Source organism: Odocoileus virginianus, chromosome 2 (assembly GCF_023699985.2).
Source record: "Odocoileus virginianus isolate 20LAN1187 ecotype Illinois chromosome 2, Ovbor_1.2, whole genome shotgun sequence".
Taxonomy (NCBI): domain Eukaryota; kingdom Metazoa; phylum Chordata; class Mammalia; order Artiodactyla; family Cervidae; genus Odocoileus; species Odocoileus virginianus.
In genome coordinates this window covers 14,433,236-14,455,027 of record NC_069675.1, presented here as the reverse complement: position 1 = coordinate 14,455,027, position 21,792 = coordinate 14,433,236, and the positions used below count along the sequence as shown (strand labels likewise).

At 37.6% G+C, this 21,792-nt stretch overlaps 2 protein-coding genes across 5 annotated transcripts in view; both read right to left on the bottom strand.

The window, feature by feature from the left end:
• The window catches only part of SLC30A6 (solute carrier family 30 member 6), a 45,481-nt gene extending 45,231 nt beyond the window's left edge, over positions 1 to 250 (bottom strand). Inside the window, exon 1 of the mRNA XM_020882774.2 lies at positions 53 to 250. Within this exon, the coding sequence (XP_020738433.1) occupies positions 53 to 55 (3 nt within the window). The 5' untranslated portion in view covers positions 56 to 250. The remainder of the gene's footprint in view (positions 1 to 52) is intronic.
• An 11,047-nt stretch (positions 251 to 11,297) lies between these two features.
• The window catches only part of SPAST (spastin), a 52,453-nt gene continuing 41,958 nt past the window's right edge, over positions 11,298 to 21,792 (bottom strand). For all 4 annotated transcript variants that reach the window (XM_020882770.2, XM_020882769.2, XM_070476574.1 and 1 more), the window contains 3 exons: positions 20,026 to 20,096; positions 18,239 to 18,279; positions 11,298 to 12,699 (listed from right to left, as the gene is read on the bottom strand). In XM_020882770.2, the coding sequence (XP_020738429.1) occupies positions 12,577 to 12,699; positions 18,239 to 18,279; positions 20,026 to 20,096 (235 nt within the window). In that variant the 3' untranslated portion in view covers positions 11,298 to 12,576. The remainder of the gene's footprint in view (positions 12,700 to 18,238; positions 18,280 to 20,025; positions 20,097 to 21,792) is intronic.

Sequence of the window (21,792 nt, the reverse complement as noted above, 5' to 3'; positions counted from 1 at the left end):
GAGAGGATAAGAGGAATCACAAAAGAAACCCTCACGCCCCTGGCCAACTCACCATGATAAGGAGCGGCACAGCTCCCACCGGAAGACGCTCTGGGAGCTGGTAGTTCCCTGGAACGGAAGGGGCGTGGACATCAGAGGCCGATTGGTTGCAAGCGACGCGGGGGGCGGAAGTGCGTGCACTGGCCTCCTGGTCCAGCGCCCCACTTCCCGGCTGCCCCTGCGTTCTATAGAGGCGAAGGCGGCGGCTAGAGCGACTCTTCCAAGCTGGCGGAGGTCTTGGTGCAGATTTGCCAACTGAGGTCTTTAGGTTTAGGGAGCAATTTGTTTGTTTGTAACTAGAAAAATTTCTTTGAGTCCTGAAGCGCTTTGATCTATGTTGTGTTTTTTAATTTTTGCAATACCTTATGAAATAGGTAACATTCCCATTTTTCAAGTGAGGAAACAGGATCGAGAAACTTACGCAGAGACATACCTAGTTTGTCAAAGTAGCTGTTGCACAGGCCGACCAATGACAGAGTATTATGTGGTAATCCCTAAAATACTATTTAAATTATATAGGATTGATTTTACTTTAAAAAGGAAAATAAAACACATTGAAATATAATTCATTCAGCAAAAAGTGAATATGGAACACGTGTGTATCAGGTACCGCTCTCATGAAAAGGATACTTTTGTGGTCGTGGTTAAGTAGCTAAGTCGTGTCTAACTCCTGCGACCCCATGGACTGTAGCCCGCCAGCCTCTTCTGTCCATGTGATTTTCCAGGCAGGAATTACTGGAGTGGGTTGCCATTTCCTTCTCCAGATTCTCTAGTAAGAAGAGGCAAAACAATTAGGGAGGAGGAGGTTGTTTAACTATATGGGTAAGTAGTGCCATTTAGAAAACGGGTAATAGTAGAGAGTAACTGAGTCGCTGATTTTAAAAGGTAGTCACAGAAAGCTCTAAGAAGATTAAATTTGACTTTCAAATGACAAGTCTTTTTGTGAAGATTTTTGCAGGCAGGATAAGTAGTGCAAAACTCAAGTAAGTGTGTTTTAAGATCTGAAAGAAGGTAGTGTGTCTGGAGCGTTGTCCTGGAGGGGAAGAAATGAAGAGAATATAGAAGTGGTAAATAGGGGCCAGATCAAGCAGAAATTTCTAATCAGGGTTAAAGAGCTTGCTTTTTTTTTTTCCCCTTGAATGAGACAGGAAGCCAGGGGACAGTTTTTACAATGGAGTGGCCTGCTACATTTTGGCTGTAGTATGCATAATGGATTGTAGTTGGAAGATAACGGCTAACATTTATTAAAGCACTTATGTAGTAGGCACTAACGACTTAAGTGTATTAGCTCATTTAATATTTATATTATCCTTTTGGGCTTACTCAGTAGCTCAGTTGGTAAACAAACCGTCTGCAAATACAGGAGAGCCCTGTTCGATTCCTGTGTTGGCAAGTTCCGCCGGAAAAGGGATAGACTGCCGACTCCAGGATTCTTGGGCTACCTTGGTGGCTCAGATGGTAAAGAATCTGCTGCAATGCAGGAGACCTGGGTTTGATTCCCAGGTTGGGAAGATTCCCCTGGAGGAGGGCATGGCAACCCACTCAGTATTCTTGCCTGGAGAATCCCCATAGATGGAGGAGCCTGGTGGGCTACAGTCCATGGGGTCACAAAGAGTCCAACAGGACTGAACAGCATCCTTTGATACAGGTACTGTTATTAGCTCTTGCTTGAAAAATTGTGTGTCAGGGTCAAACAACTAGTCAGGGGTGGAATTGGAATTCTGTACAACCTAGTTTTAAAGCCCTACCAGCTATCCTGTACCTGCTACTCTTGGATATGATTAGCGTGGAGAAGGCAAATTAGAATATTACTGCATCACTTACACTGAGCAAATCATTTTTGATTCTTGAAGTTTCTTTCCAGTCTTTTGTATTTTAACAAAACTGAAATCAGACAGTACATATTCTTTATAGTTTGCCTACTTCATGTAAGGATGTACTGTGACTTTTTCTCATGTCTTAATTTTTCTAGATTATAGTTTTAGTGCCTTAGAGGATTCAGTCATAGGCATGTGCCTTAATATCAATTGTGTGTATGTGTTGTGCACGTGTGTGGATGTGCACAGTCACTGTCAAGTTTGCCTCTGCAAACACAGGACTGTAGCCCACCAGGCTCCTCTCTCCATGGAACTTTCCAGGCAAGAATACTGGAGCAGGTTTGCCATTTCCTCCTCCAGGGATATTCCCCAGCCAGAGATCAAACCCATGTCTCCTGCATTGGCAGGTGGACTCTTTAACACTGTGCTACCTGGGTATCAATATAGTTAACTAATTCCTTATTGATGAGTGTAACATGGTTTAGAGGTAGTAAAAAGAAATTTCTCAAGCTATTTTAAGGAGAAAAGAAGACTCTAGTACAGGGAATCGAGTAATTGGTATAAAATCATAGGAAACAACTACACAAAAGATCACAGTGAAACTGAAGACTTGAACAACTCTATATACCTAGTAGATGTAACACATGTCTAGAATACACCATCCAATTTCCATCTGGTGGAAATTAAAAGAAGCATATTCTTAGTCAATGGGACAAAGAAGAAATCACAAGAGAACGTCAAAAATACATTGAAATGAATGAAAATTAAAACAACATACTGAAACTTACTGGATGCAGCAGAAGCAGTCCTTGGAAGGAAATTTATAGCTGTAAATGCCTATATTGAAAAAATAAGAAAAAATCTCAATAACCTAACTTTCCACTTTAAGAAACTAGAAAAAGAGCAAACTAAACTAAAAGCAAGCACAAAGATGCAAATAAAGGGACTTTCCTGACAGTCTAGTTGTTAAGACTCCATGCTATCTCTGAAGGGGCTGAAGGTTTGATCCCTGCTCAGGGGCACTAAGATCCCACATGCCACGTACCAAAGAAAACACAAAAAAGCCACCTAAAAATATGGCAGGTTGAACAGACTAAGACAGGGGAGAACTTAGAAGACAGGAGTGATATGTGTGCTCATTGCTTTTGGGGTGTAATTACTCCAAGGCTTTCTCAATGCAAAGAAATAGAGAATATGTGTACACACACAGACACATATATACATCTACATTTCTTCATCTGCTTTTATATGTCTTAAATTATGAATTCATATTCTTAAGTCCAATTCCAACCCAACCATACATGTTTCATTCTTTTGTATTCATAACTCCTCTCTGCAACAGTGAGAGACATGGTTCCAATAGGGTTAATGTACATTGACTTGTTTGATCCAACTCTCCTGTATGTAAGCAGTTTGTCATCTGTGCTGACACTGTTCCCCCATATAACACCTCTCTATTCTTGAGAATTTATTCCTCATTCCAGATTGCCCCCACCCATATGACTAACTTCCTCAGAATAAGTGTCCATTATTTGTAGACACCCTGCTCATCCCACTTGGTCTATGACACCCCACATATGTTGCTTTTCCTCATTGCAAAGCCTGCCCTGAACGACAGTGTTAAAAAGAACTAAAATAGCAGGGCTGGGATTGCTATCCTTTGAAAGGCCTTGCCAATTTGGCCCTTAGTTGGCATCTGGGAACTTGGATTTGGGGGAGGGTTCCCACTATTCCCTAACTGATAATGGTTCACTGTGCCTAACGGGGATAGTCCTAATGTTTTCACAGATGTCATTACAAAGCTGGAGGAATTAAGCACATCCTATGTAACTACATTGGGAGAGGACTCTTCAGAGCCAGTCTTTGGTTTCCTCTGGATTTTGCCCCATACCCTTGTTCCCTTTGCTGGGTGAGAGATGCACCATCATCAGTCTGCCTTAATACTATACAACTTTATGTACAATAACCTTATTTTAACATAATTCGATTTACTGTCCTCTCCCATCCTTTGTGCTATTACTTTTCATCTACTTTACTTCTACATATAAATACCACACACTGTAAACTTTTTTTTTTAAACAACCGATAGGTATTTAGAAACATAAAGGAAAACTTATCTTTTGTATTTACTGACAGACATATCATTTCCAGGTATGACCTAAATCAAATCCATTAATATTATACAGTGGAAGTGACAAATAGATTCAAAGGATTAGTACTGATAGAGTGCGTGAACTATGGATGGCGGTTCATATTACTCTACAGGAGTGAAAGCGAAGTGAAAGTGAAAGTCGGTTAGTCGGGTCTCACTCTTTGTGACCCCATGATACAGTCCATGAAATTCTCCAGGCCAGAATACTGTAGTGGGTAGCCTTTCCCTTTTTCAGGAGATCTTCCTAACCCAGGAATCAAATCCAAGTCTCCCGCATAGAAGGTGGATTCTTTACCAGCTGAGCCACAAGGGAAACCCCATTGTATAGGAGGCAGTGATCAAAACCATCGCCAAGAAAAAGAAATGCAAAAATACAAAATGGTTGTCTGAGGAGGCCTTACAAATACCTGAGACAAGAGACGAGAAAGGCAAAGGAGAAAAGGAAAGATATATCCGTCTGAATGCCGAGTTCCAAAGAATAGCAAGGAGAGATGAGAAAGCCTTCATAAGTGATCAATGTGAAGAAATAGAGAAAAACAATAGAGTGGGAAAGAAGATCTCTTCAAGAATACCAGAGATAGCAAGGGAACATTTCATGCAAAGATGGGCACAATAAAGGACAGAAATGGTATGAACCTAACAGAACCAGAAGATATTAAGAAGAGGTGGCAAGAATACACAGAAGAACTATACAAGAGATAATGACCCAGATAACCAGGATGGTGTGATCACTCACCTAGAGCCAGACATCCTGAAGTGCGAAGTCAAGTGGGCCTTAGGAAGCATCACTATGAACAAGCTGGTGGAGGTGATAGAATTCCAGCTGAGCTAGTTCAAATCCTAAAAGATGATGCTGTGAAAGTGCTGCACTCAATATGCCAGCATATTTGGAAAACTCAGCAGTGGCCACAGGACTGGAAAAGGTCAGTTTTCATTCCAATCCCAAAGAAAGGCAATGCCAAAGAATGTTCAAACTACCATACAATTTCACTCATTTCACATGCTAGCAAAGTAATGCTCAAAATTCTCCAAGTGAGGTTTCAATGTACATGAACCAAGAACTTCTTGGTGTTCAAACTGGATTTAGAAAAGGCAGAGGAGCCAAAGATCAAATTGCCAACAGCCACTGGATCATAGAAAGAGCAAGCAAATTAAAAAAAAAAACATCTGTTTTAAAGACTATGCTAAAGCCTCTGACTGTGTGGATCACAACAAATTGTGGAAAATCTTAAAGAGATGGGAATACCAGACCACCTTACCTGCCTCCTGAGAAACGTGTATACAGGTCAAGAAGCAACAGTTAGAACTGGACATGGAACAACAGACTGGTTCCAAACTGGGAAAGGAGTACATCAAGGCTGTATATTGTCACTCTGCTTATTTAACTTATATGCAGAGTACATCATGTGAAATGCCAGGCTGGATGAAACACAAGCTGGAATCAAGATTGCCAGGAGAAATATCATAACCTCAGATATGTAGATGATACCACCCTTATGGCAGAAAGTGAAGAAGAACTATGGAGCCTCTTGATGAAGGTGAAAGAGGAGAGTGAAAAAAGCTGGCTTAAAACAACATTCAAAAAACTAAGACCATGGCATCTGGTCCCATCACTTCATGGCAAATAGATGGGGAAACAATAGAAACAGTGGCAGGCTTTATTTTTTGGGGTCCCCAAATCACTGCAGATGGTGACTGCAAGCCATGAAATTAAAAGATGCTTGCTCCTTGGAAGAAAAGCTATGACCAACTTAGACAGCATATTAAAAAGCAGAGACATCACTTGGCCAACAAAGGTCTGTATAGTCAAAGAGGTTTTTCCAGTAGCAATGTACTGATGTGAGAGTTGGATCATAAAGAAGGCTGAGCACTGAAGAATTGATGCTTTTGAACTGTGGTGTTAGAGAAGACTCTTGATAGTCCCTTACACTGCAAGGAGATACAGCCAGTCCATGCTAAAGGAAATCAGTCGTGAATATTCATGGGAAGGACTGGTGCTGAAGCTGAAGCTCCAATACTTTGGCCACCTAATGGGGAAAAACTGACTCATTGGAAAAGACCCTGATGCTAGGAAAGACTGAAGGCAGGAAGAAGTGGATGACAGAGGTCGAGATGGGTAGATGGCATCACTGACTCAATGGACATGAGTTTGAGCAAGCTCCAGGAGATGTTGATGGACAGGGAAGCCTGGCGTGCTGCAGTCCATGGGGTGGCAAATAGTGGGACAAGACTGCGTGACTGAACAACAATTTCCAAAGTTCTTAAATCCTTCCTGGAGACATGAATTCCTTTGGTGGATTCCTTTTCATCAGCCCAAAGAATTTCTTAGATACTTCCCCTGGTGGTCCAGTGGTTAAGACTCTGAGCTCCCATTCAGGGGGCCCAGGTTTGATCCCTGGTCAGGGAACTAGATCGCATGCCACAATGAAGATCAAAGATCCCAAGTGCCACAACTAAGACCTGGTGCAGCCAAATAATAAAATAACTATTTAAAAAAACAGGCTATTTTAAATAATTTCCTATGTCAGCCTGCTAAGAACAAATTATCTTACTTTTTGTACAACTGGAATAACTTTTATGTATTTTGAATATTCTAAGAAAGAGATGGGAATACCAGACCACCTGACCTGCCTCTTGAGAAACCTATATGCAGGTCAGGAAGCAACAGTTAGAACTGGACATGGAACAACAGACTGGTTCCAAATAGGAAAAGAAGTACGTCAAGGCTGTATATTGTCACCCTGCTTATTTAACTTTTATGCAGAGTACATCATGATTGGAGAAGGAAATGGCAACCCACTCCAGTGTTCTTGCCTGGAGAATCCCAGGGACGGTGGAGCCTGGTGGGTTGCCGTCTATGGGGTCGCACAGAGTCGGACACGACTGAAGCGCCTTAGCAGCAGCAGCAGAGTACATCATGAGAAACACTGGGCTGGAAGCACAAGCTGGAATCAAGATTTCTGGGAGAAATATCAATAACCTGAGATATGCAGATGACACCACCCTTATGGCAGAAAGTGAAGAGGAACTAAAAAGCCTCTTGATGAAGGTGAAAGAGGAGAGTGAAAAAGTTGGCTTAAAGCTCAACATTCAGAAAACTAAGATCATGGCATCTGGTTCCATCACCTCATGGGAAATAGATGGGGAAACAGTGGAAACAGTGTCAGACTTTTTTGGGGGGCTCCAAAATCACTGCAGATGGTGACTGCAGCCATGAAATTAAGACGCTTACTCCTTGGAAGGAAAGTGATGACCAACCTAGATAGCATATTAAAAAGCAGACACATTACTTTGCCAACAAAGGTCCATCTGGTCAAGGCTATGGTTTTTCCAGTGGTCATGTATGGATGTGAGTTGGACTGTGAAGAAAGCTGAGCGCTGAACAATTGATGCTTTTGAACTGTGGTGTTGGAGAAGACTTTTTTTAAAGAAAAATATTTATTTTATTTGGCTGTTCCTGGCCTTTGCTGCAGCATGTGAGATTAAGTTCCCTGACCAGGGGTTGAACCCTGGCCCCCTGCATTGGGAGCAGAGTCTTAGCCGCTGGACCACCAGGGAAGTCCCTGGAGAAGACTCTTGAGAGTCCCTTGGACTGCGAGGAGATCCAACCAGTCTATCCTAAAGGAGATCAGTCCTGGGTGTTCATTGGAAGGACTGATGCTGAAGGTGAAACTCCAATACTTTGGCCACCTCATGGAAAGAGTTGACTCATTGGAAAAGACCTTGATGCTGGGAGGGACTGGGGGCAGGAGGAGCGGGGGACAACGGAGAATGAGATGGCTGGATGGCATCACCAACTCAATGGACATGAGTTTGAGTAAACTCCGGGTGTTGGTGATGGACAGGGAGGCCTGGCGTGCTGCGATTGATGGGGTCGCAGTCGGACATGACTGAGCGACTGAACTGAACACAAAATTTTAGGTTAACTTTTATTTTTGCACTTATTTTTTGAATTGATGTATAGCTGAGTTCCAGTGTTGTTGATGAGATGGTTGGAGGGCACCACCAACTCAATGGACATGAGTTTGAGCAAACTCTGGGAGATGGTGAAGTACAGGGACACCTATCGTGCTGCAGTCCATGGGGTTGCAATGAATCAGACACGATTAATCAACTGAACAACCTATGTTTCAGGTGCATAGTCAAGTGATTTCAGTTATATGTTCTCTTTCAGATTCTTTTTGATGATATGTTATTGTAAGATATTGAATATAGTTTCCTATGCTACACAGTAGGTCCAGTGTTCACCTTTTTTTTACATAGTACTGTATAGTTTTTACACTTTAAAAATGTCACTCCATCATTTCCTGGATTCCACTGTTTCAAATAAAGTTATGCACCATTTTTGCTTTATTCAAGTGTAATGTCATTTCCCTTTGCTGGCTGCGTCTGAGATTTATTTTAATTGATTTGGTTTTGTGCATGTGTGTGTGTTTTGCAAAGGATGTACTCAGATGTGATCTTTGTTGAATTTATTCTGCTTGGAGTTCACTGAACTTCTTGGACCTCTAAGTTCATGTCTTACTACAATTTTGGGAAATCCCAGGCATTACTGCTTCAAATATTTCTGTTGCCCCATTCCCTCCCTGCCCTGTCCTTTTGGATGTCAAAGTACATGTACATTAGACTGACTCTGTCCCACAGGTCTGATATCTGTTTCTTTCTTTCTCTGTGCTTCACTTTGATAATTATATTAACTGCCTTCCTGTTTTCTTATCTCTGATGCACCCAGTTTACTGTTAAGCCCACCCAGTGATTTTTAAAATTTCAGACACTGTCATTCATTTCATAATTTATAATCACAGACTTTCTACTTGGTTTTGAGTTTCTATTTTTCTGCTAAGAAGCCTAATCTATTAATCCATTATTTTCCCTTGTAAATTTTTAAATGTATTTTAAAGCTGTTAAGAAATAATTTTCTGTTAATTCCAAGGTAGTCATCTGTGCTTCTGCTTCTATAGATTTTCTGTTGATTATGGATCATATAATTTTTTCTTTGTATATTTATTATTTTTGCTGGGCTTTGTGAAATTGACATGTTGTAAAGGCTCTGGATCCTGTTTTAACAATGTTTTATTCTGGCCAGCTGTTAAATTACTAAAGAATAACCTTGATGTTGTGAAAGCCTGATTTTAAGCTTTGTTTCAGTAAGTTTCTTCTAGCTATGCCCAGAGTTCTTAAGTACAGTCCTTAGTTCTAGGATGTTGTCCTTCCTCCTCAGCCATGGCCCTTTTCGGGTGTCAATGGAAAACCAGAAGTGTTTACTAAACCCCTCTTACTGGAATTTGCATTTCAAACTCTATTCGTCCAGCAACTGCTACAACTACTCTTTGGATTTCAACTACTGCTTTCTCCTGGATTCTTCCTGACTGTCACACTGCACAGGTTTAATTCAGAATCCAACAAGCATCTGAAAAGAATTTGCAGGCAGACTTTGGGACTTAGATCTCTCCTTTTCAAAATTTCCCTCCCAATTTCAAACTGTTCTAGAAGCACAAAATGACTCCTCAGCCCATTAAGACTGTCACATGCTCCTTGAATGCTATTTCGAAGCACACTGCAGATGTTGCAAGTTGCTCTCATGGTGAAACCCAGTTAATGTGGATCTCTTCTAGCATATGATCTTGTGTTGTTTTTGCCCATTTTTGACTGCTCTCTAGTCTTCTAATCACAGCTTTTTATATTTTGTTCAGAGTTTGTAATTGTTATTGGCAAGAGTCAGTTCAATACAAACTACTCCTTCAATACCAGACTACAACCTCTGAAATCTCAAAAAGTTTCAAATAAATTAAAGGCAAAATAAAGTTTATAATTTATTTCCAATCCATTAGGATAAAAACCCACTTATGCAGCTGAATCTTTTAATTCATTTCTTCTGAAAAAAAGTACAAAAGACCAGAGTAAAACTGAGACAAGCATTTAAAGGAAAATCCTTTGACTCAAAGTCCAAAAACAAACTGTAAATGGTTCATTCTACCAAAAGAATTAGTTTTTGTACAAAATATAATAAATTTTACACTATAAACAAAGACTGCTGTATATTAAATTAGAGTTCTAGTATCTCCTTTTCCTCCAATTCTTTCCAAGCACAAAGCATATTTGCAAGTCAGAAACCTAATAACCTCATTTGGCAGACTGTCTTAGAATAAGCTTTTACTCTTAAGATACCTGGAAAGATAGTACTGATTCTTTCCATTGGCTCAAAGTCCAGTACATCAGAAAGTTTTCATTTAGTTTACAAAACTCTGCCACAGTAACATGAAGAGCACACTACGTTCAAACATTATCTTTCACTAAGTAATATGGCACAGAGCTCAGTGCACAACCTACAAGGTCACAATCTGAGTCTAATATTCTTTCAGAAATCCTTAGCAACTTCTATTTTTATTGAAAAAGATCAAACCAAAACCTTACACATCCTACCATATAATTACTCTACTTTTATGGCCCTTCTATGAGAGAAACACAGCTTAAAATAAAACTTAGGTAATGTAAGTCAAAGAAAATTGTTCTCTAGCACTAAGTTCAATTTCAGACTTGATCAGGAAATTAACTTCCATACATGGATGTGCATACAGTAATATAATTCTGACTCAATGTTTATGACAATATTAATTTTTTATGTAACATGTGAAGTCTGTTATCTAAAACTTTTCCCAATAAATGAGCTACAATTAATGTATATAATATTATTACAATTTTAAAGAAGTTTGTAGTTTAAAAGTTGTAAGTTTAAAGCACATGGACTTTTAATATAACCTACCAGTTATCAATAATCTTTTTCCAAATGAAAATTAAAAAATGAAATTTTATGAGCTTTATTGAAAATGTTTTAATTTGGGATGTTCACCATTCTTATCATGTATATTTTCATCATCTTTCATTATCAGTATTTTATAATGGGTACTATAATGTTCGAGACCTTAAAAAGATACTACTCATGACCTAAAATATCATGGTTTTGGCTTAAAAATTTTTTTTCTATTTATCTAAACCCTCATTTTTATTATCCAGGGAGTTCTATGATTAGAGGAGACATGATTTAAGTTATAGCTACAAACAGCATGTAATCATACATCTTCTATATTTAGATAAATCTTTAAGATAAGAAAGAGTGAAGTTAAGAAGAATGTATGTCTTCATTATAAAATTCTTATCTAGTGAGGGCAAGTTAACTTTAATATATTTTCTCAAAACCAAAGATATTTTTCCTAAAAAAGAAGTATTTGTTACCACTATAAAATTATTCTTTCCACCCATGACATTTTACATAAAAGCACCAAAGACGATTTCTGTAAACAAACTTTTAACCAGTAAACTAATGGCAAATATCCATTTGCCTTTATTACAATATTTAGAAGGCCATGATATGAGTCTCTACTTCCTACAAGGACATTTTTATAACAAAAACCCACACATACAAACAAGAAATGGAATTACTGTACATTTTTGGGGAACAAAAGGCAGATTAACAGACTAAAACTTTTTAGTTAACAAAGTGAGCACAAGAAACCTATAAAATGTATGCAATGTATAAAAATTCAGTAATTTTTTAAAGTTTCATTGAAGGATTAATAAAACATGGTAGATGCACTGGCTTGTAATTATCCTGTAAACAGTAAGAAAGTAATAAGCAATAAATTAGAAATGTCTTCGTTCCCAGTATTTCCCTCCTCTTGTACAGGAACCACTTTCACAGTGGTTAAAATTGGCTTTCTTAAATATTAGAATAATTCTAGCAGAAAATAAATTCCATTAGGAATAAGTTAACAGTCTACAATAGATCTCTGACAAACATATTAGAAAAAAAATACTACAGGTCACAGGAGGACGGGTCTACATGTTGTATGACAGAGTATCTGAAAACTTCAAAATTTCTCCTTCTCCTTTCACTAGATTTGTTTTGTTTTGTTACTATCGTATTGCTTTCCAAATTGTTTGGTAGAAAGGTAGTAGAAAAAAATAAAAAGTGAAAAGAAAACATCTTTAATGTCTGTAGATGTATGAAGAAGAAAAAAACCTTCAAAATTCTTTTTCCTACTACTGTTACATAGGAAAAAGTTTCATTTGGCACACAATTTGTAAAAAGAAAAAAAAAAAGAAACAGTGTTCGACATTCCAATCACCCAGAGTAAAGACAACAGTAGGAAATGAAAACAGGAAAAATGCCTATCTTAAGAAAAGATGTCAGAAGACAAACCACCAGAGGCTCTCGTGTCTTCTACCATTCACTGTCTCTGGAATACTTTCATCTGCAACATAATATACAAATTACTATTTACATTACGATTATGTTGGTAAAGAAGACCAGATTCCGTTTTTGTTGTGTTTTGACTTACAGTGCCCATTGGGTATCCGTGACCATCAAGGCAAGAAGGCCTTAAACAAAAATATTCCATTTGCATTGTATACTTTATTTAAATTTATTTTATGGTTCATCTTCTGGGGTGCACAAGTAATTATAAGACTCTGAAAAGTCCTGTAAACTTAGGCTGAATTTCCGTAGCTGATAAAACTATTCATCGAAGATGTTATGTTTTTCTCTTGAAAAGTAAACATTCTGCAGGCTTACACAGTGGTATCTCCAAAGTCCTTGTTCCAACGTATGTATGCTTCTAAGGTTTGAGGGCTCACACTGCGTTTTATCTTTTTTAAGGATTCGGTGAAGTCAGATAATCGAATATTTCTCATCTAGATATAAAAAAAAGCACACAATACAAATGATTATCACATATATAATAGCCAACCCAATGGTGGCTAAAAATTATGCTTTGTTAATGTTAAAATATATGTAGACATATTCTTAGAATATCATGCCAATCATCTTATTTTTACATATTATTATATATTAGGCAAGTTTCCTATTTAAGAAATCCTACCAAATAATATACTTTCATTTCATGGGTTTGGCTTCTTAGGTATTAACATTTTAAATCACAGTATTTTCCCACTATAAAAACAAAACACAATCATTACAGAAAACTAGACAAAATATTCGCAATCAGAGAAATAAACACAATCCCACTACTCAGATATACAACCACTATTTGGGTTATCTCCTTCCAATTTTTCTTCTGCATAGTTTCATGAAATTTTACATTCTCAAGTCTCACTCACCACAAGCATACTCTACCTAAACTCATGTTTCTCAGAAAAGGAAAAAGAGTTTACAAGATGCACATGGGACTCTGAAGGAAATATTGCTCTTAATACAACATGAAGGATGCTTATGTCTAAAAATTTATTATTATTGCTTTTAATACATTTTTGTATTAATTTGATCTTACTTTCTGAGATTTTTAATTGGTTTTGAGAATATAGAATAAAACAAAAATGAGTTAATAAATGAGTTAGTAAATACCTAAGTTTTTAAAAGACAAAATGGAATCTGGCACAAAGTGGTCAATTGAAAATTATCACATATTTACATGTATATTTTGCTCCCAAATAAGAAGTTAAGAACTGGAGACAAAACTTCAACTGATACTTATCTGTATTTTTTTAATTTACATTTTAAAATTTATTTTAAATTTTATTTATTTATGGCTGCGCTGGGTCTTCAGTGGTGCGTGAGGGCTTTCTCTAGTTACGGAGAGTGGGGGCTACTCTTGCAGGCCCTGGAGCATGCCGATTTCAGTAGTTGTGACACACAGCCTTAGTTGCTCCGCAGCATGTGGAATCTTCCTGGGCCAGGAATCGAACCCATGGCCTCTGCATTGGCAGGTGGATTCTTATCCACTGCGCCACCTGGGAAGTCCTAAAATTTATTTTTAATTGGAGGATAACTGCTTTGTAATGTTGTTAGTTTCTGCCATACATCAACATGAATCAGCCATAGGTATACACATGTCCCCTCCTCTTGAACCTCTTTCCCACCTCCCAGCCCTCTAGCACCAAGTTGAGCCCCCTGCGTCATACACATTCCCACTGGCTACCATTTACGTGTGGTAATGAATATGTTTCAGTGCTACTCTCTCAATTTGTCCCATCCTCTCCTTCCCCTGCTGAGGTACACAAGTCTGTTCTCTATGTCTGTGTCTCTATTACTGCCCTACAAATAGGTTCATCAGTACCATTTTTCTAGATTTCATACGTATGCATTAACACATGGTATTTGTTATTCTCTTTCTGACTTAACTCTGTAAAACAGGCTCTACGTTTATCTACCTCACTAGAACTGACTCAAATTCGTTTCTTTTTATGGCTAATACTCCATTATATATATGTATACAACTTCTTTATTCATTTGTTGATAGACATCTAGATTGCATATATTCTTTTTATTACTCTTATAAAAAACCCAATCTAACTTCTTCATATCCTAATATCAACATTGCATAGATTAAGAAAATTAGTAAGAAAATAGAATGGATTTCCTTGATCTCTATAAAAGGTTGCCATTATTTAGTATTTATGTATTTTTAAATTAGGGCTTCCCTGGTGGCTCAGATGGTAAAGAATCTGCCTGCATTGCAGGAGACCCAGGTCAGTTATTTAATGGATACTTATATAGTAGAATTCCATGGACAGAGGAGCCTGATGAGCTACAGTCCATGGGGTGCAAAGAGTCGACCATGACTAATTGACTAACACTTTCACTTTTTTATGCAGTATTCACTGTTGCCAGACTTTCAGTGCTTTATAAACATCAACTCATAAGCCAGGACTAATAGCTAAAAGCTGTTACCAAATTATTAAGACCATTAGGTTAAAAATAAATTGCATAAAAGTATACAGCAGAAGCAAAAACTTTAACAATGTAACAATGTGGGTAACAATGACACACATTATTAGTGGAATGTTCACAAAAAAGTACTATCATGTTATTTTTTTTATAATTCAGTAGTTTTAAGTTTCAGTACCGCTATCTAAAATTTAGGGACTTCTCTGGTGGTCCAGAGGTTAAGAATCCGCCTTTACAGCAGGGGACACAGATTCGACCCCTGGTTAGGGAACTAAGATCCCATGTGCTGCAGAGCAACTGCTAAAGCCCGCGTAGCCTGGAGCCCATGTGCTAGAGAGCCCATGTGCCACAACTACTGAGCCCGCACACCACAACTAGAGAGTCTGTGCACCACCACGCAAGGTCCCACAGGGTGCAAGGAAGATCCACGTGCCGCCTCGAAGACCCAACACGGCCAAATAAATAGATAAAATTTAGTTTAAAATAATGAAATGGCTTACATATTTTTAAAATACAAGATGCAATTCAAGTAGATATGTTACACTGTAATACTGAAATAAATGTACTCTGTTAGAATGAATTCATGATATTTTAAAAAATTTGTATTTTTAGGCTGTCATTGGAATAGATTAACTTAACATCCAAACTAATAAAAACAAAGCAGTATGCATTTTGACACACAAGTCTTTAAATTATTCTCCATTAAAATGAACCCAGGTTCCTAAAGTTGCTGATTCTAGTCTTGGGATAGGCAATTTCAAGGTGTGCCTTGCTCCCAGAAAGCAACAATGTTTTTCATTGTTCTAAAGTAGAGTTGAGAGGGCTCATCTTAATACAAAAGCAGATTTTGCTGGCCAAGTGTGACCCATTAAACATAAAATTAAATTGATTTACAGACATGGCAGGTATCTCCTGCCATGTCTCCTAATGATTCCATCTCTTGTTATATATGCCCTTGTGTAATCCCTTCCCCTGAGTGTAGACTGGACCGAAGAACAGACTACAACAAAAGTGCTGAGATGTGACTTCCATGATTAGGTCATCAAGACTATGACTTCCATCCTGCTGGCACTCTCTATTCTCTTCCTGGCTCACTGGCTTTGATGAAGCAAACTACTATGTTGGAGAGGCCTATGTGACAACGAATAGAAGGTGGCTTCCAGCCAATAAACAGAGAAAACTGAGGCTTCCAGGCCAACAACACAAGAGGAAATTAATCTGGCAAAAAAAAAAAAAAACAACCCCCACAAAACACAAAAAAACACATGAGCCTGGAAGCAGATCTTTCTAGTTTAAGCCTTATAATGACTATAGCCCCAGACAACATCCTGATTACAGCTTTGTAAGAAACCCTAGACCAATGCCTTGACTGCAGCCCGCAGAGAGTTTGAAGTGGAGGATTCAGCTAAACTGTGCCCATATTCCTTTCTCTGTGAAAATGTGAGATAATAAACACGTGTCATTTAAGCTGCTAAATTTTGTGGCAAGTTTTGTTATATGGTAATAGATAGCTATTGCCACAGAATTACCTTGTTTTAAAATCATGACTCTAGAAGAGTTACTAAAAAAAGAAAACAGACTCAATTTATTCTTCAAGTAAAATGGGAACTATATTTAAGTTCAATTTCTTCAATGAAGAAGAAAAATGTTAAAGTTTAGTTGTATGTATAATTCTCAGGATGGGTAAAACATAAAGCTTAATAAATCCACTATCAACAGAAAACAAGTTTCTTTCTTATGAAATAATTATGGACAGATTCCTAAGAATTTCTCCTATTCCCTAAGCCACCCACTTGCTTTCATAAAATTAGTATAAGGTACTAATGAAGTTATATCCAAGCATCCATTTATAGGTTTTTAGTGGCCTTCCGAATGGTTGAAAGTGAAAAAGTCAAAGTGTTAGTTGCTCAGTGGTGTCTGACTCTGCGACCCTATGGACTGGGGCCTGCCAGGCTCCTCTGTCTATGGAATTCTCCAGGCAAGAATATTGGAGTGGGTTTCCTTATTCACAGAAAATGCCAGGGCAGAGGCACTTGAGATAGAGTGAGGAATACTTGCAGACATGGGGCTCAGTGGATTTTGCAGAAGTTGATTAGGAATTAGTAGACAACTTCTTACTAAAAATCATTTGCCAACTGATGGTTATAGTTCATTACTTACGGCCTTGATTAGCTCCTTCATTCTGTATGGTCTGTTCACAGGACCAAGACAGAGGCCAAAAGTGTCACACAATAGACCTTTCTTCAATTTTCATCTAGGGGGGCCAGGGTATATACATGAAATACCAGATTTACCTGTCTTGAGTCCAAGGCAGGGAGAGTGGTGTGTGGGAAAGAAATAATTCATGCACAGTGCTTACTTTTTGGATAGAAAAGCACATATTAGGTTTATGCTAAAAGAACATTTAAAAAATAATATATTGATGGGATAGTGTTAATAATTTATACATAAGCAAAAAAGCCCTCAAAACACTTAGTACTAATATATTTTTTTTAAGTTAGAAATATAGGGAATCAATGAGTCAGATAAGAGGAACATGAAACTATACTTTAAATGTGAATTTTAAAGGTAATCATAGCTAAACACCAAAGTATATGATATGTGGAATTTTTTATTCCTAAAAAGCTTCATTCATGCCACATACACTCCAGGTAAACTAGACTGTTGCAATGGAAAAGGGTGGTTGCAAGAAGTGTGAAGGCTTTCTTAGTAACGTAGCTGGTTAACCACCATGCACAAGATGCCTGAAGATAATAACCTCAAATTTACTTGGAAGCTTGAAGAAAAAGGACTGCCAAAATGTACTCATACTCAAGTACACTCATTCTCTACATTAAGATTTTACTATTAATACTTGGACAGGATTGTCTGCAATGTGCAAAACCCTTGCCAGCCTCCAGTCCACATTTCTGGGGGTTTTTGTTGGTTTTTTTTTTTTTTTTGGAGTTCACACTTGAACTCCAGTGGAGTTCTATTCTCTATTCTATGCCAAGAATGAAGTCTCTTTGGTTAGTAATGTCTCAGGTGCTATCTGAGCTCCAAGAAATAAGTTACATAATTTAAATCTGATTTAAAATGTCTGATTACATAGTTATGATCATTCTGCATATCCAATCCTATATTTTGCAGGCAATTTTTTTCAAAAGTAATGCTTCAGCATCTCATAAGGGGACCTACCATACTTTTAAGATTTAACAAATTATGTTACAATGGAAACTGTATTGCTTTTATAAGAAAGAAAACAAACATTACCTGTTATATGCCATCTTTACAGTGTATAAAATTCTCAAGTTGCCTATAAGTTTGTTTTGTTTAGTATTTATATAATGATTTGACAGAAAATGATTTAATTATTATCTATAATATATTTTGTGCATTACCAAAGGACACCAAAGGAGACCATCATTTGACAGTCCTCCATATTTTGAAATGAAGCAAAAGTAATTTTTTTTCTGGTTTCTAATCAAACTGGAAAAATCCAGACAAAAGATACATCTTACAATCCACAGGGCCAGACAAAAGAAAGATAATTATAAAACAATTTACCTCACTGGCAGACATATTCTTCACTTGTTCTGGTTTCAGTTCTGTAAAATATAAAAATGAGCCACTTAGAGAAAAAAAGACTTCCAAGTTTAAATTAACAAAGTTCAATAATCTAAAAGTACATGTTCAATATAAATCATTATATTGAGAAAAACAGAATAATAATAAGAGCACATAGAATTTATAAATGCTTAGACTAATATTCTTTCCTAGAAGTCATTGGTTTCTTCATATATTGCTCAAGAACAATAGAATCTATAAATCTGAAAGTAAACTTAAAATAATGCAACTTCTTTACAAAAGTCATTAGTTGTTTTAAGTCAACAACTTTTTTCCCCCAGAATAACAGCTAACATATCCCCCAAAATACAAGCGATTTCTACATTAGCTAACGTTTCTGAGTTCAGTATCTGAACAAGATGTTATGTCTCCAGCATAATGAAAGCTTGACTAAAATGCTTGACTAAAAGCTTGACTAAAACCCAGTTTCAAAATATATTCTCAAGGTTATATTTATTACTCTCTAAAGCAGCAGTTCTTAACCAGTAGTCTGTTTGACTGTGAGAGAGAGATTCTGAAGTTGCATGTTCCATGTTCTATTTTGCCATCATAACCAGTAATCAGAGTGCAAACCTGGGAGCATCACCCGTCCACTTCCCATGCTGCCTGTGGAAAAGCAGCTGAGAACATCTACTCTAAAGTGATTATCACCGAGTTTAACATAACCTAACAATGACAGATGTGGTACTTCAGAATCAAACAAAGCAATGAATGATATACTTTGCTGCAATTTTTCAAAAGATAACATATAATGATAAAAGTAAAAATATATATTTATATAAGTTTCCTTACACACATTAATTTCAAGTGATATTCAAATACTGAACTGAAAAGAACCATAAAATAGATAAGAACATTTTCCCTTTATTATTCTTTTTCACTTGCTTTAAAAAGCTCTCTTATTCTTGAGGGTTTTTTTTTTTTTTTTTTGCTGCTAACCTACTATCAAGTTGCAAAGTCTGCTGTCTAGAACAAGGTTCATGGTACAATGATCCATGGACTGTCCTTATATGGTCTGTGAACTAAGAATGTTTTCACATTTTCTGTGTTGTGGGGAAAAAAGGGGGGAGGGGCACGAAGGAGGAGGATGAGGAGAAGGAAGAGGAGGAAGGAGGAGAATGAAGAGCAGGAAAAGGAAGAGAAAGAAGAAACAGCAAAAGCAGTATCAACAGCAACAGCAGAATATGCTACAGAGAGCATATGTGGCCAATGAATCTAAAGCTTTTCTCAGAAAGGTTACTTAACCTTAAGTCTAGAAACTCTGTATCAAGTTTTAATGAAGTTTTCCACTGATTCAGCTTTACTGCTTTCCAACGAATAAAAAAGACCTCTCACAGAGTCCGAAATTTTGTTCTGTACATCTGTGTCTCTTTTTCTGTTTTGCATATAGGGTTATCGTTACCATCTTTCTAAATTCCATGTATATGCGTTAGTATACTGTATTGGTCTTTATCTTTCTGGCTTACTTCACTGGTGCCCTGGGAAGACCCAGAGGAATTGGGTGGAGAGGGAGGTGGGAGGGGGGATCAGGATGGGGAATACTTGTAAATCCATGGCTGATTCATGTCAGTGTATGACAAAAACCACTACAATATTGTAAAGTAATTAGCCTCCAACTAATAAAAATAAATGGAAAAAAAAAAAAAAAGACCTCTCAATAAGGACTTCTTAAACTTCTGAATGGTATAATAAACAGTTCTAAATGTTTAAAGCTTTGGAATTCCTACCTCTGATAGGACCCAGTGCTGCATCCTTTGCCAAAGCTGTTAGGTCACTGCCTGAGTATCCATCGGTCATTCTGAGAATAAGAAGGAAGAAAGAGCAAGTTATTTTTACCTTTCAAGATTTAAAATTGCCACATAATAAGAGGGTAAAACCCTAGTTGGCCTTTGTCATCAAGCAGACAGCTACATGATTTGATTTTTAAGGGCACAGGAAGGCCCACTCACTAAAAACAAAACAACCTACTGGTTCCTTATAATGCCTCAAATTTTCCCCATTAGAACCATTCCCTTTTTATTTTTTAATTAATTTATTTTAATTGAAGGATAATTGCTTTACAGAATTTTGTTCTCTGCCAAATATTAACATGAATCAGCCTTAGGTATACATATGTCCCCCCTCCCTCATGAACTTCCCTCCTATCTCCCTCCCCATCCCACCCCTATAGATTGCCACAGAGCCCCTGTTCGAGTTTCCCAAGTCATAAGAGCAAATTCCCACTGGCTATCTATGTCCACAAACGGCACTGTAAGTTTCCATGTTACTCTTTCCATACATCTCACCATCTCCTTCCTCCCCCACCCCATGTCCGTAAGTCTGTTCTCTCTGTCTGTTTCTCCACTGCTGCCCTATAAATAAACTCATGAGTACCATCTTTCTAGACTCCATATGTATGGGTAGTGTGTGATATTTATATTTCTCTGACTTACTTAACTCTGTATAGTAGGCTCTAGGCTCATCCACTTCATTAGAACTGACCCAAATGCATCCCCTTTTTATGACTGAGTAATATTCCACTGTGTATAGGTACCATAGATTCTTTATCCATTCATCTGTTGATGGACATCTAGGTTGCTTCCATGTTCTAGCTATCGTAAATAGTGCTGCAGTGAACACTGGAGTACATGTGTCTTTTTCAATTTCGGTTTCCTCAGGGTATATGCCTAGGAGTGGGATTGCTGGGTCATATGGTGGTTTTATTCCTAGCTTTTTAAGGAACTGCCATACCATCTTCCATACTGGCTATATCAATTTACATTCCCACCAACAGTGCAAGAGCCTTCCCTTTTCTCCACACCCTCTCCAGCATTTATTGTTTGTAGACTTTTTGATGATGGCCATTCTGACTGGTATGAGGTGGTATCTCATTGTGGTTTTGATTTGCATTTCTCTAATAATGAGCGATGTTGAGCATTTTTTCATGGGTTTGTTAGCCATCTGTATGTCTTCTTTGGAGAAATGTCTGTTAAGGGACTTTTCCCCACTTTTTGACTGGGTTGTTTGTTTTTCTGGTATTGAATTGTTTGAGCTTCTTGCATATTTTGGAAATTAATCCTTTTTAAAGTTGTTTCATGTGCTATTATTTTCTCCCACTTTGAGGCTTTTCTTTTCACCATGTTTATAGTTTCCTTTGCAATGCAAAAGCTTTTAAATTTAATTAGGTCCCACTTGTTCATTTTTGCTTTTAATTCCATTACTCTAGGAGGTGGGTCATAGAGGATTTTGTTTTGATTTTTTATGTTGTCAACTGTTCTGCCTATGTTTTCCTCTCAGAATTTTATAGTTTCTTGTCTTACATTTAGGTCTTTAATGCATTTTGAGTTTATCTTTGTGTATGGCATTAGGAAATAGAACCATTCCTTTAGATTAAGGTATGCTGCATCTCCAGGAGACTCCATTAAGTTGTAAATACGTGCCTGGGAAAGGTCATATCAATAAACCACTGCTGGCCAACGACACATAACTGCAATCACTTCTCTACAGATTAATGA